Raw genomic sequence first — 20,134 nt, 5'->3', positions numbered from 1 at the left:
CCTCGGTGAAGCCTGTTTTTTACCTAAGTCTACAAAGAGTACTGCATACCGATACATGTCTGGACTCTAAAATTTTAGCCAAAAATGGTTAAGACTGCTCGGCCGAAAAGTTTTAAGGTGATTTTGAGCAATTGAACGGGCGCCAAAATAGAATGCGTTAGACTACTTATAAAAAAATGAACATAAGAATTTAGAACTGCTTCCAAAACGTTTAAAGTCTAACTAGCCCAAAAAAAAGGTTGGTACTCACGGAGGTAAAGGTTGGTAGGAGGTTGGTATAACAGGACTCATGGTGAGGTGATGGACTGTCCAGGCCTGAAGTTGGGGAGTCCTTCAATCAAGACCTTGATATTCCTGTAGATGGCTGCCGGATATATATCTCTCAGCACTATCTTGAGGATACGATGGATAGTAGTATTGGTCATATCCGGTATCAAGAGTCCTTGCCTGTACAGTCCGTCCTGTTTTGCAGTCACGTGGATCTGGTTGCCAGTTCCTGTTGAGTGCAGTTGGTATTTCCCAATTCCGTTGGGTAGGTTTCGCCAGTTGTTCTCATTCCAGAGTCCCTTTAGTTGGTTGGTGTCGGTGAAGTCGCCGTGGATACAACCCTGCCATTTGGATGGGATGTTTTCACATACGATAGTCCATTTGGATTGGTCGAGTGTCCCCGGTTCGGAAACCGTTGACATCTTCCTCCTCTTGGACTCCCCTCCGGCTGCAGGGTCGGCAACAACATCATCAGTGGAAGGCGCTTGTGGGCTCGCTGGGGGGTCCGTCACGATGACGTGTCCAGTTTCCATCTCAGCAGGTGGGTCGTCAGGAGGGATCGCCACTGTCAGTGGAGCTGACAGCTTTGGTCCCCCCTGTTCCGCTCCTGGCGAGTGCTTCCGGTCAGAAACTGGGAGCGGCTGCGCAGAGTGAACCGCCCCCGGTGGTTTAGCCACCGGGTTTGGATCACCCTGTCTCGCTCCCGTTGGTCTGATCTTCCTCTTCGGGGCAGGTGGGACCGCTCCTGGCGGTTGAGCCGCTAGGTTTGGTCCCCCCTGCGAAGTCTTGGGTCGCCGCCTCCGGTTCCTCCTCTTCGATCCTGATGAGTTGGTAGCTCCGTAACTCAAGGTTACAACAGCACTGTCTCCATTGTGTTCAATGCGGTACTTGACTAGTGGGCCAAGTACACGCAACACAGCCCCCAGGGTGGGGGGGAGAGAAATCACCACGTTCTCGCTAGACAACTTCATTGTCTGAAGGTCGAGGTAAGAATGCGCAACTGAAAAATGATAACAATTTAAATATCGACCAATTACACTTCGCCTTTTATAGCGTTACTCGGGAGCATACAAATTCTAAAAATATCGGGCGAGGCTATTTTTGCAATAGGTGAACGTGTTGGTCTATTTTAACATTGAAAAAAACAGTGGGGAAAGTGCAGTAATAAACTCTGGATTGTATATTAGTATAAACAGATTTATAGCTATACCATCACTGGGGTTTTTTCGTCTTGAAACGAATTTTATATAAAATTTTATATTGAAATTAATTTCCGGCATACTTCGTAATTTACCCGAATCATTTCGTATACACTCGGCATAATCCCGAATTTTTTCTAATTCTTTTCAAATCACTGGCATTATTTTGCAAGTAAGGTTGTGATTGGTCGAATGAAAGGTCAACTGGACATGAGCTCCAAAGGGCTGCTGTTAGATCCACATGTAATAGTGGAGCTAATTTTAATTAGATTGAGGTCTTCATACGCGTTTATGTGTCCGATCACTCTATGCATTAGGGATTACGTATACGCATACAGATTTCAGACAAATGGAATTTTCTCGAACGTGTTTAGAAACCAACTGCACCCGGTGAATAGGCGATGAGTGATCACTATTCGGTGACAGTCGTGTATGAAGAAAAACACAGCACTATGTAGTGAATAAAATGAAATTTAATAATAATCAGCCTATGGTGAAAAACATGAACATGAAAGTCAAGCAACAGAAACATAAAGTAAGATATGTATATAAATAATAGCTACTGATTAAAATCTATACCTATACTAACAAATTACACTGTTTTAGGCACAGAGGGTGTATGATGACAATAATAGTAATAATCATAATCATAAAAAACCCACGTAAAAGCAATATTTTATGCTATTTGACATTCATCTTTTAGCTAATAGTTAAAATGATTCAGAACTATTGGTCTGAAAACGAGAAAACGTATTCTGGAACTCGTCCTTCTGTAGATGGGTTTTTTCTGACACTCGTCTCAAGAAAATTACAGCTTGCTCTAGCGACTGATTTTCTTCAGACTCCTGTCAGAAAAACCATCTAAAAACGATCTCGTTCCAGAAACTATTATAATAGCTAGTTAAAGCCTTAAAATGACGTCAAGACTAACAGAGATATCCAATTATATAAATAAGTATTATCGTGATTTCAAATGTGAAAGTTAATTAAAGTGTCAAACTAACTTTAAGTCTGAAAACGATTCAAGCTAGAAAATAATTTAAAGTTATTGACCCTAGAGCCCGAGGTCCGTACCTTTTCTGTTACGTGTAACATTTATTGTAGTTACCGGTGTTACAAACATAGGGACAACCAGAAACACGTTGGAATGTGTAATTTAACGGTTAAAAAGTTGTAATAGCTAAAAATATCAGTCAGTCCCTTTAACGTCGGAAAAGTGTTTATTACAATCTGACAAATTATTACTTTAAATCTGAAAGTGATAAAAACTGGTGTAAACTCAATCATTCAACATCATACATAAAACATTAACAAAACGTCTTTTTTCTTCTTCTTTTTTTTGTTTTGTTTGTAAGGTAACATAATGTTACCGCTGTTCTCGCGGTGGTTCATGAGAACTAACTAAATAAAGTTTTTTGTTTTGTTTTTAAGGTAACATAATGTTACCGCTGTTCTCGCGGTGGTTCATGAGAACTAACTAAATAAAGTTTTTTGTTTTGTTTGTAAGGTAACATAATGTTACCGCTGTTCTCGCGGTGGTTCATGAGAACTAACTAAATACAGTTTTCCCACAGTAAATCTTACACATACGTAGTAGGCCTACTAACTTTACTTTCAAAGATTCTTTAAAGTCGCGGACACTAGTTTTAGAGGTACGTGCGTTTTCTGTTTGGTATAAAATCTATTTTTAGCTACTACATGTTGAATTGACTACAATTTGATAATTTAATTTTTAAAATGTAAACAATGTGTAAGTTAACGGTAAAAAAAAGCTGCAATATTCGAAAATATGTTGCAGCGTCTAAAAGCTAGGACGAGTGTCTTTAATAACCTTGCAGCGTCTAAAAGCTAGGACGAGTGTCTTTAATAACAAGCTAGGTAAATAGAACATTGAATACACTACACACACTGATCTGTAACTACAAAAAATTCACATTTAGGTCATAGTGAAAATATAATGTGTTGAGGAATGTTATACAAGTTAAATGTAAACACGCGTGCGCTTATATTGTTTCGCACTCTTTTCGGCCTATCGGCGCACTAAAATATTCCAAATATAAAAATCAATACAAAATTCAAAATTTCTTATATGACAAGTAGAAATTCGTTAAAAACTAGTATTGTGGCAAATATAAGTTGTAGACGTGACGAAACACTGTGTTGGAGCATACCTGACATTTGGTGGGCGGTTCTCACTATTGACTGGAGTTACCACTAATAAACGAACCCAGAAACCCCCATCCGTAAACTACATGTTATGCATGATTATTCTGTTCATGAAGGTGCGCCCTATAACATTTTCTAAAAACGTAATCTAGCCGATCTCTATTGTAGTGCTGGGGTTTTGTTAAACATGCATGCATATTCAATCATTTCATATCAGTCTTCTTTATAAAAACTGCCACTTATTGTATGATGTTAGGTTTATGCTAAATGTTTTCACCACTAAACAAACGGAACTAGGCAGAGCTCCCCACTGGTTTAGCATAATATTATCTTGTTACTATAAACATTTAATATATGTTGTCAAAGCCTATAGATTACCCTGTCTGTTTAGATAATACAGCATAGAGCTGCGACATAAAAAAAAAAGAGTCTAACTTACTAGTATTATGACATTACAAAGAGATAGACATTCATGTATGTGCGTTTATATCACCTGAGCGTTTAGAAATAAATCATGTTTGGAAATGATACAGTATTCAAATGTGAATTATTACGTCGTCACAAACGATTGTTGAGTTTGGTTAGCTTTTATGGTGTGCAAATTACCTCCCTTGGGTATAAATCTTCCATAGTAAGATAACAAATACAAATATTTTTAACTTGATTTCAGTGCTGTACCTAATAGCCTAATAGTTTAATTCGTTCAATAGTAGTAAGAAGTCATACCCTTCAGGGCGTGGGACAGGGACGTGAATTCGAACGAGCCCATATAAATGTATCTGAATCATGTACATTTGTTCCATTTTGAGATCTAAGGCGTGTACCCTTAACATACATATTATATACCGATATATAGAGGGGTTAAAGATGGCCCTACACAGAGATGTAAACACTAAAGACACCCCACACAGAACCCCTTGTTTCAAGATCAACCGTACGGGCATGAGAATAATAGTTATAAAAACATTATTTATTTTTAACGTATTTGCTCAAATGTGTAATTTGCGGTTGAGACAATAGTAGTTGATGCATAATCTATAGACTTCTACACAGTCGAATATTTAACACAGTACATGTAATGCAATTATAAGGTCTCACTACACGTACAGAGGCCATCTGCCATGGAAATCCATATTCAATTAAATGGAGAATATTTATATCCCAGTTGTTAGCTACTTGATTCCTGCACGAGTTCACTGCTGTATCTGTTGTTCCAGTACACATGCCACTACGTATGCCACTACGTATGCCACTACGTATGCCAGTACACATGCCACTACGTATGCCACTACGTATGCACAGTTTTGTTTTAGTAAACCGGTATGGGAGTGGCAGTCCTTCTTGTGGCAGTGCAAGAGTCCAGTGATGAATTTCCTCGGGAGTGGCTGTCCTCCTGTAGACAGTTCATGGATTGATCGCAGATAACCGTTGTGTCGGTCAGATTTACACAAACATCATGTGTAAATCCACACAGAGGGCATACATTTAAAATCAATACAAATTAGCTTATTTTTCAATTACCAGAAATGGATATATCCACCACCAAACTCTAACAGTTAGGAACCACGATGCATAAAAAAATAACTAGAAAATAAATCGTGTAGTGAGACCTTAACATACTTCATGTACATAAATTATCAAAGTGAACATAGGCATTGGAAGTTGGGGAAAAGGGGCAGTGGGCATTGTCCTGAAAATAATACACTGTCTCCCCCCCCCCCCCCCCCCCCGGAATGCGTAGTAATATATTAGTGGCCCCTCCAGTTGTTGGTATTATCAGGCACCTAAGATGAACATTTGAGGGCTAATAGTATTCAACAAATTATCATTTTCACGAACTGGAGCACGCAACAATTAATATTGTCATACAATATGGTTTTGTAAGGATCGTTTTGTTAATTAATGCCACAATACCGTAATTTATTCCACGCGTGTCGTTGTTAGTGAAAACTTTATCCCTCCTCAGTATTCCCAGCACCCCACACAACCTTTTATATTCTTTAGCGAAGAGGTTTACCGAATATGCTTGTTCTCTATCTATTATACATTGTATCAATGAGAAAACCACGTCCATATTTAATCGCTACAATATCTATAATTATTCTATAACATCTAAGAAGACAAACAGTGTTGAAGACTGACGCTGACTCAGTATTCCGTGGTAGTAGGGTGGTGTGGATGCGTGTGTGTGTGTGTGTGTGTCTATTTGGCGAAAGAGCCTTGACCCTTGTACTGGCCGACGTAACCCGTGTGTTCCACCCTGTACACGCGACCTTCGATCCCCTTCCCCTGTCCAGACTCGTCGAACCGCTCCTTGCTGGACCCCGTGTATTTACTGGCGTCCGTTAGTCTGTCCGTCACACTAGCGGCGGTTCCAGAGGCGGATGCTCTTTTCTGAAAATAAATCATATCAAGGCTATGAGTGACTGATAAGAAATTCGCTTCTTCTCCTTAATGTGGCACGCAATTAAAAACAAAATTGACAATGAAAAGGAGAATACTGACAATAAAATAGACAAAAGTATTTTTTAGACAAAACTGACACTAAAATAGACAAAACTGACAATAACATAGACAAAAGTGATAATCACATAGACAAAACTGACAACATAGACAAAACTGACAATAACAGACAAAAGTGATAATCACATAGACAAAACTGACAATAACATAGACAAAACTGACAATAACAGATAAAAGTGATAATCACATAGACAAAACTGACAATAACATAGACAAAAATGATAATCACATAGACAAAACTGACAGTAACATGGACAAAAGTGATAATCATATAGACAAAACTGACAATAACATAGACAAAACTGACAATAACATAGACAAAAGTGATAATCACATAGACAAAACTGACAATAACATAGACAAAACTAACAATAACATAGACAAAAGTGATAATCACATAGACAAAACTGACAATAGCATAGACAAAAGTGATAATCACATGGACAAAACTAACAACGAAATAAGACAACAAAACTGAAGATGAATTGGACGACACTGACATTAAAATAGAGAAAACAATTAAACAGAGGATACTGACATTAAAGTAGAGAAAACAATTAAACAGAGGATACTGACATTAAAATAGAGAAAACAATTAAACAGAGGATACTGACATTAAAGTAGAGAAAACAATTAAACAGAGAATACTGACATTAAAAAAGAGAAAACAATTAAACAGAGGATACTGACATTAAAATAGAGAAAACAATTAAACAGAGAATACTGACATTAAAGTAGAGAAAACAATTAAACAGAGGATACTGACAATAAAATAGAGAAAACAATTAAACAGAGGATACTGACATTAAAGTAGAGAAAACAATTAAACAGAGGATACTGACATTAAAGTAGAGAAAACAATTAAACAGAGGATACTGACATTAAAGTAGAGAAAACAATTAAACAGAGGATACTGACATTAAAATAGAGAAAACAATTAAACAGAGAATACTGACAATAAAATAGAGAAAACAATTAAACAGAGGATACTGACAATAAACTAGAGAAAACAATTAAACAGAGGATACTGACAATAAAATAGAGAAAACAATTAAACAGAGAACACTGACATTAAAATGGAGACAAGTAATAATGAAATAGATAATACTGGCCATTAATTAACAAAACTGATAATGAAATTGACAATGCATCCAACGATACTGACAATGAATTAGAATACAAAGAAGGTTTGCTTTGTTTAACGACACCACTAGAGCACATTGATTTATTAATCATCGGCTGTAAGGTGTCAAACATTTGGTAATTTTGACATATAGTCTTAGAGAGAAGACCCGATATATTTTTCCATTAGTAGCAAAGGATCTTTTATATGCACCGTCCCACATACTGATAGCATATACCATGGATATACCAGTCGTGATGCACTGTCTGGAACGAGAAATAGCCCAAGTGGCCAACCGACAAATTAGAAGACAATGTCAATGAAACGGGGAAAACTGAAACTGAAACGGTACAATGTTATATACAACATGAATACCCCAACTCACTAATACTGGGGGCGTGACGTAGTGGTAAAGCGTTCGCTTGGTGCGTGGTCGGTTTGGGATTGATCCCCGTCGATGGGCCTATTGGGCTATTTCTCGTTCCAGCCAGTGCACCACGACTGATATATCAAAGGCCGTGGTATGTGCTATTCTGTCTGTGGGATGGTGCATATAAAAGATCCCTTGCTGCTAATGGAAAAATGTAGCGGGTTTCCTCTCTAAACCTATATATCGAAATTACCAAATGTTTGACATCCAATAGCCGATAATTAATAAACCAATGTGCTCTGGTGGTCTCTTTAAAGAAAACAAAGTTTAATTTTTAACTCTAATGCTGTTGACAGCCACAGTAAGGATATTGAAACTCACGCCAGTGTGGTCTTCTTTCGCTTTCTCTGCCACTTTCATCATCAGGTCGTGAGCCTCGCTCTGGACCCTCTCGTCGTCTCTCGCGGGCCGCTTGCACTTCTCGTCTCGCTCTATGCGACACGCGGCCAGGTCCGCGAAGTAATCGACGCAGCAGAACTTCTCCAGGTGGACCTTGTTGAAGCTGGAGCTGCCTCTAGAACGACAACAGACGACACAAACTGTCAAGTGGAAACTCAGTCTAAATGTAACCAGTGCTTGTTCAAAGCATGTTAAAAGTTGTTTTATGATACATATACTTGTCGGAATACCGCGAACACGAGGCGTCACTCACTTTGTTTTGTGATACATATAGCTTGTCGGAATACCGCGAACACGAGGCGTCACTCACTTTGTTTTGTGATTCATATAGCTTGTCGGAATACCGCGAACACGAGGCGTCACTCACTTTGTTTTGTGATTCATATAGCTCGGCGGAATACCGCGAACACGAGGCGTCACTCACTTTGTTTTGTGATACATATAGCTCGTCGGAATACCGCGAACACGAGGCGTCACTCACTTTGTTTTATGATTCATATAGCTTGTCGGAATACCGCGAACACGAGGCGTCACTCACTTTGTTTTGTGATACATATAGCTTGTCGGAATACCGCGAACAAGAGGCGTCACTCACTTTGTTTTGTGATACATATAGCTTGTCGGAATACCGCGAACACGAGGCGTCACTCACTTTGTTTTGTGATTCATATAGCTTGTCGGAATACCGCGAACACGAGGCGTCACTCACTTTGTTTTGTGATTCATATAGCTCGGCGGAATACCGCGAACACGAGGCGTCACTCACTTTGTTTTATGATACATATAGCTTGTCGGAATACCGCGAACACAAGGCGTCACTAGCTTGTCGGAATACCGCGAACACAAGGCGTCACTCACTTTGTTTTGTGATACATATAGCTTGTCGGAATACCGCGAACACGAGGCGTCACTCACTTTGTTTTGTGATTCATATAGCTTGTCGGAATACCGCGAACACGAGGCGTCACTCACTTTGTTTTGTGATACATATAGCTTGTCGGAATACCGCGAACACGAGGCGTCACTCACTTTGTTTTGTGATACATATAGCTTGTCGGAATACCACGAAAACGAGGCGTCACTCACTTTGTTTTGTGATACATATAGCTTGGCGGAATACCGCGAACACGAGGCGTCACTCACTTTGTTTTGTCTTTGTGTATGGGGAAGACGCTGGACTCGTTTATCTTCTTGAACTTGTCCCCCAGACTGTCCTTGAGTAACATCCCAATCGCCTTCTCCGTCGCCACCTTCTTCTCGGCCGCGGTGAGCTTCTTACCCGCCGCCGCCAGCACCACGTACCGCTCAAACATACAGCACAGGTCCTTCTCCACATCCGGGTCACACATGTTGCACGTGCTCAGCGGTTAACCTCAAGTGCTGTCTGCCAAAACTCTGAAGAAGTCAAGACAAGTTAGTGGTTAATGAGAGACAAATTAATGGTCATTCAAAGACAAGTCGGTAGTCAATGAGAGACAAGTTAGTGATCAATGAGAGACACATTGATGGTCATTGAGAGACAAGTTAATGGTCACTGAGAGACAAGTTAGTGGTCATTGAGAGACAAGTTAGTGGTCAATCAGACAAGTTAGTGGTCATTGAGAGACAAGTTAGTGGTCAATCAGACAAGTTAGTGGTCATTGAGAGACAAGTTGGTGGTCATTGAGAGACAAGTTAGTGGTCAATGAGAGACAAGTTAGTGGTCAATGAGAGACGCATTGATGGTCAATGGGAGACAAGTTAATGGTCACTGACAGACATGTTAATGGTCAATGGGAGACAAGGTAGTGGTCAATGAGAGACAAGTGGTGGTCAATGAGACAAGTTAGTGGTCAATGAGAGACAAGTTAGTGGTCAATGAGAGACACATTGGTGGTCAACGGGAGACAAGTTAATGGTCAATGTGAAACAAGTTAGTGGTCAATGAGAGACAAGTTAGTGGTCAATGAGAGACACATTGGTGGTCATTGAGAGACAAGTTAGTGGTCAATGAGACAAGTTAGTGGTCATTGAGAGACAAGTTGGTGGTCAATGAGACAAGTTAGTGGTCAACGAGAGACAAGTTAGTGGTCAATGAGAAACAAGTTAGTGGTCAATGAGAGACACATTGGTGGTCAACGGGAGACAAGTTCATGGTCAATGAGAGATAAGTTAGTGGTCATTGAGAGACAAGTTAGTGGTCATTGAGAGACACATTGGTGGTCATTGAGAGACAAGTTAGTGGTCAATGAGACAATTTATTGGTCAATGTGAGACATATTGGTGGTCATTGAGAGACAAGTTAGTGGTCAATGAGAGACAAGATAGTGGTCAATGAGACAAGTTAGTGGTCAATGTGAGACACATTGGTGGTCAATGAGAGACAAGTTAATGTTCACTGAGAGACAAGTTAATGGTCAATGGGAGAGAAGTTAGTGGTCATTGAGAGACAAGTTAGTGGTCATTGAGAGACAAGTTAGTGGTCAATGAGAGACAAATTAGTGGTCATTGAGAGATAAGTTAGTGGTCAATGAGAGACAAGTTAGTGGTCAATGAGAGACACATTGGTGGTCATTGAGAGACAAGTTAGTGGTCAATGAGAGACAAGATAGCGGTCAATGAGACAAGTTAGTGGTCAATGTGAGACACATTGGTGGTCAATGAGAGACAAGTTAATGGTCACTAAAAGACAAGTTAATGGTCAATGGGAGAGAAGTTAGTGGTCATTGAGAGACAAGTTAGTGGTCAATGAGAGACAAGTTAGTGGTCAATGAGAGACAAATTAGTGGTCATTGAGAGACAAGTTAGTGGTCAATGAGAGAGAAATTAGTGGTCATTGAGAGACAAGTTAGTGGTCAATAAGAGACAAGTTAGTGGTCAATAAGAGACAAGTTAGTGGTCAATGAGAGACAAGTGTGTGGTCAATGAGAGACAAGTTGACACAAATTGGTGTACACCATTTCATTAAACCATTAAACCTCGCTCTGAGTGGGAGCCTGTACCAAAGTGTGAACTCAGTACTTAACAGCATTAAAGCCGAAGGCTTAACGACTATAAAACCTAGGCCGGTACGCGCGTACCCACATACTCAAACACATATTGGTACGTTCCCACGTACACGCACTGCATAGCATATCTCTGTCGAATAATACATGCAAGAATCGCTCGTCCTACTTTTAAACAACAATGCCAGTTCATGTGTCTAAAACCAAGTCCAAACAACAAATCACATTAACGTCCTCGTTACAATTCAAGCACGCCTGCCCTGAATAAAAACTGTGATGTTGTCGGAAACCTCAGTCTAGTACACATGCATTTTCCAGTTGAACAGATCTGCTGCGCCGAGTTGTTTACGAAACCTGTCAGATAAAATGTAACGCTAAATGAGTAACGTGCATGATATGATCTTTACCGGGTGTAGTTCACGTGTCAGTGTGTCAGTCTGTCTGACACAATCATCTATCATCTCTAGCTATAGCACACCACAGATGACCAGTTTACTTTCACTTGATTTTCCTGCTTTTCACGACATTGTTTGTTTGTGGTTACGGAGGAGCGAGAAGCCGGTATAGTGACCTTGGTTATTAGTGGTTACTGAGGAGCGAGAAGCCGGTATAGTGACCTTGGTTATTAGTGGTTACGGAGGAGACAGAAGCCGGTATAGTTGCCTTGGTTATTATTGATTAATGAGGAGCGAGAAGCCGGTATAGTGACCTTGGTTATTAGTGGTTACCGAGGAGCGAGACGCCGGTATATTGACCTTGGTTATTAGTGGTTACTGAGGAGCGAGAAGCCGGTATAGTGTCCTTGGTTTATTAGTGGTTACGGAGGAGCGAGAAGCCGGTATAGTGACCTTGGTTATTAGTGGTTACTGAGGAGCGAGAAGCCGGTATAGTGACCTTGGTTATTAGTGGTTACGGAGGAGCGAGAAGCCGGTATAGTGTCCTTGGTTTATTAGTGGTTACGGAGGAGCGAGAAGCCGGTATAGTGACCTTGGTTATTAGTGGTTACTGAGGAGCGAGAAGCCGGTATAGTGTCCTTGGTTTATTAGTGGTTACGGAGGAGCGAGAAGCCGGTATAGTGACCTTGGTTATTAGTGGTTACTGAGGAGCGAGAAGCCGGTATAGTGACCTTGGTTATTAGTGGTTACGGAGGAGCGAGAAACCGGTATATTCACCTTGGTTATTAGTGCTTACGGAGGAGCGAGAAGCCAGTATATTGACCTTGGTTATTAGTGGTTACGGAGGAGCGAGAAGCCGGTATAGTGACCTTGGTTATTAGTGGTTACGGAGGAGCGAGAAGCCGGTATATTGACCTTGGTTATTAGAGGTTACGGAGGAGCGAGAAGCCGGTATAGTGACCTTGGTTATTAGTGGTTACCGAGGAGCGAGACGCCGGTATAGTGACCTTGGTTATTAGTGGTTACTGAGGAGCGAGAAACCGGTATATTCACCTTGGTTATTAGTGCTTACGGAGGAGCGAGAAGCCAGTATATTGACCTTGGTTATTAGTGGTTACGGAGGAGCGAGAAGCCGGTATAGTGACCTTGGTTATTAGTGGTTACGGAGGAGCGAGAAGCCGGTATATTGACCTTGGTTATTAGAGGTTACGGAGGAGCGAGAAGCCGGTATAGTGACCTTGGTTTATTAGTGGTTACGGAGGAGCGAGAAGCCGGTATAGTGACCTTGGTTATTAGTGGTTACGGAGGAGCGAGAAGCCGGTATATTGACCTAGGTTATTAGAGGTTACGGAGGAGCGAGAAGCCGGTATACTGACCTTGGTTATTAGTGGTTATGGAGGAGCAAGAAGTCGGTATAGTGACCTTGGTTATTGGTGGTTACTGAGGAGCGAGAAGCCGGTATAGGTTACTGAGGAGCGAGACGCCTGTATAGTGACCTTGGGTATTAGTGCTTACCGAAGAGGAGACGTCGGTATAGTGACCTTGGGTATTAGTGGTTACTGAGGAGCGAGAAGCCGGTATAGTCACCTTGGTTATTAGTGGTTACGGAGGAGCGAGAAGCCGGTATAGTCACCTTGGTTATTAGTGGTTACTGAGGAGCGAGAAGCCGGTATAGTCACCTTGGTTATTAGTGGTTACGGAGGAGCGAGAAGCCGGTATAGTCACCTGGTTATTAGTGGTTACTGAGGAGCGAGAAGCCGGTATATTGACCGTGGTTATTAGTGGTTACCGAGGAGCGAGACGCCGGTATAGTGACCTTGGTTATTAGTGGTTACTGAGGAACGAGAAGCCGGTATAGTGACCTTGGTTATTAGTGGTTACTGAGGAGCGAGAAGCCGGTATAGGTTATTGAGGAGCGAGACGCCTGTATAGTGACCTTGGGTATTAGTGCTTACCGAAGAGGAGACGTCGGTATAGTGACCTTGGGTATTAGTGGTTACTGAGGAGCGAGAAGCCGGTATAGTCACCTTGGTTATTAGTGGTTACGGAGGAGCGAGAAGCCGGTATAGTCACCTTGGTTATTAGTGGTTACTGAGGAGCGAGAAGCCGGTATATTGACCGTGGTTATTAGTGGTTACCGAGGAGCGAGACGCCGGTATAGTGACCTTGGTTATTAGTGGTTACTGAGGAACGAGAAGCCGGTATAGTGACCTTGGTTATTAGTGGTTACGGAGGAACGAGAAGCCGGTATAGGTTGCACTATACCAATTAATTTCCAGCTGGATCGAAGTTCGAGGTGTACCGAACTTTTGATAGAGAAGTTAACACCACAAGTCCTGTGATTGGTTATAAATGTGAGTGTGTTGGTTGTAAAAAAAATTAGTTTCATCTGGGCTAAAAATGTATGCAATTTTATTTGATGTAGTACCACCGTGTCAAGTAGCCTTGTGCTTGGAACATGTATGGGGTACCTGTAAAAAAAAGTACTAAAATTTTGTGTGAAACTAGGGGTGTTGCAGAAACATCTGGTTATACCGAAAATGAGCCATGAAAGGTACCATTTTCTGCAGTTAATACTTTGAGGTAGGGGTTGTAGTACTGATATTTATGGGTCACAGTTTGGTTGATATATTGCATATAGTGTTTTTAAACACAAACGTTAACATGGTCGCCTATGGGATTTGAATTGGTATAGTCCAACCTATAGTGATCTTCGTGGGAAGATAACTGTAATCTGAGGCATATCAGTCCAGTTTTCTCTTAAAAACTGGCCCACACTAATGCATTCCAGTGATATACATATTAAAGCAATGCTCAGTAAGTATCGGGATATCACCTTTAAAATGAGAGTATATAGAGGCAACCAAATGGGAAGTTAACTGTAATGTGAGGTCCTATGATGTTTTGTGACATGGACCCCAGTTCTGGAAGATTCCAAAGCTGTATGACTTCAAAATGGACGGTTCCCGGTTTAACAGCTTTTGAAGAGACACACCCTGGCTATGTGAGTAGAGAGGTCACGTGATGACCTCGCCGTCTGCTCCACGAGGAAGCGACTCGTGCTGTGTAAATGTCACGGCTTCAAGACGATCTCCTAGAGGAACGTGTCATTTGGCCATACCTCCAAACCCAGCATCATGTTACAATTATGTGTGACAAACGTTAAGCCGCAGTAACTACACATTAGCAGACACAGCAATATACAAATATTGGCATTTCTCTGTTCATAGTATATATATCAGATAGGTAACTCTTTGCTCTTAAAAACTATATTGGTTTTTGGAGTGTATATATACCGTCAAATATATTTATAATGGGGCCCGCCGAACTGGGGTAGGATGGGCTCTTGCCCACTTCTCAATCTGGACCTGAACTGTTCTGACGTATATCCGTTAGTCAAAGATAGCTTACCCCTTTAAAATATTGGCACTGGTGAATGGTACATGTAGAACATAGAAAATTTCATTTTAGAACATCAAGATTTCAAAAAGAAAGAAAGAAAGCTAATTAGAAAGGCAGACTGACAATTATAGGATAAAGTGCTATTAGCACAGTACAGCAAAGAAAGTTTCGCTCAGTTTCAGTTTATTCAGATTGTAATCTATTTCTCTATTTTTTCAACATTAAAACAATGTCTGGACTGTTTGTTAAGTGTCCTCTGCAAATAAGATTACAAATGAAGTTTTGTTAAAAGAATACATCTAAGATGGGTTAGCATTATTTATACCTTGTGTTTATTTATTATTATCAGTTCCTGCTCCGACCTACAGAATATAATTCGTACCACGTGTCCAGATTGTTAGATAAATAAGAAACCCCCGCATGTGTGAGAGATGAAAGGCGCGATAAACCGGCCTAGATGCTGGGAAACGTGTGTGTTAGATGAACAAGACAAGATATGAACGCTAGCAGGTCGGCTAACACTCGCACAGCGAACCGATGTTTGTTTTCGTGGGCGTGCACGCAGATTGAGCGGCAAAACAAACACCAGTCTATTGATGGGTACACCCGACCGCACGACTATTAGTCCAGCAGCGGACAATGAACCGCATGTATATACATCGATACAATAAGTCACCAGACACGAGGGGTTACTATACAAATGTCGGATTATATTAATATCTATAGCTGAACCTGTAGGCTTATTGTGTTCCTGGATGGGAAAAGGTTCTCGATAGAGCCGAAGCTAAAACATTTTCTTGTGGGGTGCATTTGAGAATGTCCATAACACTCTTTCTTGCCAGGGTGTAACTGTTATTGCAGTAAGAAAGCAATTACTTACACCTAAAAAAAATAATAATAATAATAATAATTTAAAAACCCACCCAAATAAGAGGAATATGTCACACAGTGTGGCCTTAATTAAAATGTATTTGATTTAAGAATTAAACGTAATAATGTTTGACGCTAATGGAATACTAGTATGAACGACAGATCCACTTTACACACTGTCAGAACGGCGTAACACGTTAGGCCCAAAGCACACCGGGTCTGGATCTGTGTCTGACGAGTGTGGGGGCACAGACGTCATGTCTGGTGTATTTTGACGTCTGGGTCTGTAATTGTTACGTGTTTTGAATTAATACGTTTATATCGTTAGATAACTTAACTTCTATAAACATCAGCAATAAGAATTGATTAATATATACCTTTCCTGTTGTTTCTTAAGAAAAAAGGAATGAGTAAGGTTCGAACATTGTGCCGCAGCCAATCTGGCAGTGTTAAAATACAGCGCATGTTCTATGTCGTCTGTTGCCAGATCTGTAGTTCGCGCTTGCACAGACGCGGTGAGTTTTGTCGCATTCGATTCAGTGCGTTTCATTTCGACTGGTACCATACTAGCCAGACCCAGATCAGGTGTGTTTTGGGCCTTAGCTGGAATCATCTCATACATTTAAGCGTGTAAAGCGGTTCCATGGTTCGTACTCCCATGAACGTCAACAATGATCGTGTTCTGTGTAATAAGAAATGCGGTGTGGTGTCAGTGGAATGCTTAATTACGAGGAGCTGTTGTTGGGAAGTGACTGGAGGAAATGTCTTATGCTTTCACTCACGCTGTGCGTCAGTGCTTTATCTGGCTTTCTCACACGGTGTATAGGGAAATGAAATAATGTATTGACAATGTCTTGATGATACATGGACCTAGTTGTCCTGAACGCGACTCTGTTTGAACGGCGTGAAGGCACGTAACAAGCTCGACAGTCCTGAGATATGTATACACAGAGTATATGCGGGATCAGTTAATTTGTGGTTATTTATTCAGAGATTGTCTGAGGTATTTTTACGTTCATTGGGGTATGAACAAAACAAAATCATCCGCAAACTGTAAGAAAATGTTTCTAAATCGTTATTTATTACAAAATTGTCGCTGTCTAAAAATACAATATGATAAATAATGTCTTATTATTTGTATTTCATGTGATGCAAAAAATTTTCCATCCCCTGCCTACAATCAACTGTTTAATACAAAAAACATGGCGATGAAGGATAATCAATTTCATATTCACACACGGTGACACGTACGAACACACGCACGTGCATACATACACGCACGTATACTCTCACGCACACATACAAGAACAGAAACTCATACACGCATACATACATGTAGACGTACATACGCACACTCACATGTTTTCTCAAATCTCGGCCAACTTTCTGCTGTCACAACTTCTAATCTTTGACTATCTAGTTGCTAGTTTGAGCGCTCTTACAACTCGATTCTCGTCGTATAACACATTAGTTGCTTATCTGAGTGCACCCGTCGAGTTGGCCAACTTTCTGCTGGCAGTTGGTACTCTGAGTCTAGCATACGACTCTAATATAGTCTAAGACTTTAATACCAAGGGAACGCATGTTGTCTGAGTTTGATTAAAATCTGTTTTTACATCGTTAGTCTCTCTTCCAGATGTGCCGAGTCGGCGTGGGTCGGTACTGACACACACACACGTGTGCATATCACGATGATTTACCCACGCCCAGTTAGCGTGTAAATATCACAAGTATTTTCACAGAAAACGGATATTCCAACAACCTGGAGTGTTATCAATGTTGCCCGTATCATATAGACTGGTAACAGAAGAAGTGTTTATGTTCTGCCAACTTCACCTTGTTATTACAGGTAATGACGCGAAATGCAGGTATATGATATGTTCCCGAGTATATTATACAGCGGCAATCTGCTACAGGCGTACGGAACGTACATCCACACTGTCTGCATGCCAAGCGTTCTTTTCCGCCCAACATACTGTTTTCAAAAATGATTATATCATGTATTATGCTGATACATGTGTATTAATATTGGAGGTAGCTGTTAGTGGCACGCAACTAGATGTTAATGGTTCAATAAAACAAATCGCCATATTGTTTATCTTAGTTACGGATTAGCAGGAATATGTTCATGTTCGTTACATACACAGCACGTACCACGGCCTTTCATATATCACTCAGACACACTTGAAATAATTAATTATTATCGGTATTACCTTGCAAAAAAAAGTTTATATTTTTTTTTGGGGGGAGAGGGGGGGTTGACCATACGTTCGGCCATTATATCTATTAACGCGTCTTGTCAGCACCGCGTTCTGCATTTTGGGAATGAATCTATTTTGTATATGTATAGCATAATTGGTGACCATTTCTAAAGAGCGCTCTATAACCTTTATTAGCCTATTACACATAATGTGTTGTCTGACAAACAGGTTCTTCATTAAGTGATAAACACATTCCAAATGTATTAATAAAATTGCTACATTCCATAGCATAAATAATGTAACCAAGTTTTCATACTTCAATGGACGCTAACATACACCCAAATCAATATACGACCATGTGAATACAACAAGATATATTTGAGTATTATTTATGTACACGTAATTGTTATTTACAGATCCGCAGGTACGATATATAAGGATGGGGTGGGGTGATAATCTTTATACAAATATTGGTGACAATATTTAACGTTTTTGAGCTATATATGGGCACATTCTGATGAATAATTTAAATTCGGGTGGCGTGAAATGTTAATTTCTGATATATGCTTATTTTAATAAGAGTTTAGCTAATACAAATGTTATTTGTCATAGTATAAACCGACCAAAACAAGGGGGTGGGCGTGGTACTCCCCATTAGCCCAACGCTCTCTGAGTTTCGATAGACTTAACATATAATGTGTTTTTCATAAACAATTCGCCATTAGCTAACAACTACTTATGTCATACTTAAAAACAATTTAAGAAGAAGTTTATTTTCTTTAACGACACCACTAGAGTACATTGATTAATTAATTATCGGCTATTGGATGTCAAATATTTGGTAATTTTAACATATAGTCTTAAGAGAGGAAACCCGCTACATTTTTTCCAGTGCAAAAAGGTATCTTTTATATGCACTTTTCCACAGACAGGAAAGCACATACCACGGCCTTTGACCAGTTGTGGTGCACTGGTTGGAACAAGATAAAAACCAATCAGCTGAATGGATGCACCGAGGTGGATCGTCCAGTGACGCAAGCACCTCAAGCGAGCACTCAAATGACAGCTAAATCCCGCCCACAATATTGTAGATGCAAACAAACATGCTTCTAATTGCTTTGAAGAGCATGTCTAATAGATATATGTCGGCATGCTATAACTTACCACAAATAATATGGCGATATAAAATCCCGAAGTTATTCTGTCCAACTATCTCAGCAGTATTAGTGATGGGGGCTTTTTTCAGCTGTAAGAAACTTCCCTGTGAAATGACCGTCCTAAGTTGGTTTACCTTCTACTCAAGAACACAGTGACATCCACAAAACTAGGTGATCGCTAAAACTTGCACTAGACTAGAACTCTACAACCTGTCGAAAATCTAGACAACCTGTCTTGTAATGTTCAAATCAGCATGTAGCCAATGAGAGACGAGAATAAATAAAAAAGAGAGAAGAGAAACGACTGTGCTTCCTTACCCTGCTACGCCGTGCTTGCAGCAACCACTTTAATTGTCAGTGGGACGACATTTGACCAAGCAATTTGTACTAAGCAGGGTTTCATTATGAACCTTTCCCGTTTATTTTCATCCCATGGGTGTGTGCGCAATGTATCTCATTAGGTGATGAACTAACTATGTGTAAACATGGCCACCGAGGCAAAACACTCGAGTACATAAAGAAATCTGGATCCGACTACTTTTAACTGGAGCGAGTTTCGTCGTAATGGGAAGCTGAGAGAAACATTCCCAGCTATACAGTGTACAGTGTATTCATTCATAGACGACGAATATGTTCTAACTACACCTACTGGAGGTCGTCAAACTAGCTAGTTTTGATAAAGCCGACAATGAAAGGCGTTTAACCTCGGCTGCATATTTGCAGCTTACACTAGTGAAACCACGCAGATCGCCCAGTCAAAATAGGAAGCGATCATACTTCGTTTATCATGGCTCGTAACCATTAGTGTAAATAGTTTGTGGCATATTTCTAGTGCATTTCCATTAGGCGTCAGCGTAACGAGATTCGTTAGTCTTGTTTTAATGGCTAGGTCGGTTCTAGAACTGATCATATGGGGGTGGGGCGAAGGCTATTGTTTAGTAGATCCCCCAATCACTACTACCACCTCCAAAATATATTTAAACCATGTATGCATATCGGGCGGGGGAAGATCTGGAAA

General features: G+C 40.5%; 1 protein-coding gene across 1 annotated transcript; it reads right to left on the bottom strand.

Annotated features, from left to right (window-relative positions):
* Positions 1-4,314: 4,314 nt before the first annotated feature.
* Positions 4,315-19,361, bottom strand: LOC121378710. Its single transcript, XM_041506994.1, has 4 exons — positions 19,124-19,361; positions 9,251-9,502; positions 8,030-8,222; positions 4,315-6,026 (listed from the first exon to the last, which is right to left on the bottom strand). Exons 2-4 carry the CDS (start codon positions 9,454-9,456, stop codon positions 5,835-5,837), a joined length of 591 nt encoding a protein of 196 aa, XP_041362928.1. The 5' UTR covers positions 9,457-9,502; positions 19,124-19,361; the 3' UTR covers positions 4,315-5,834.
* Positions 19,362-20,134: the final 773 nt, after the last annotated feature.

The sequence above is a fragment of the Gigantopelta aegis genome, chromosome 8, assembly GCF_016097555.1.
Source record: "Gigantopelta aegis isolate Gae_Host chromosome 8, Gae_host_genome, whole genome shotgun sequence".
In the NCBI taxonomy this organism is placed as follows: Eukaryota; Metazoa; Mollusca; class Gastropoda; order Neomphalida; family Peltospiridae; genus Gigantopelta; species Gigantopelta aegis.
This window is presented reverse-complemented; position numbering and strand designations above follow the sequence as displayed.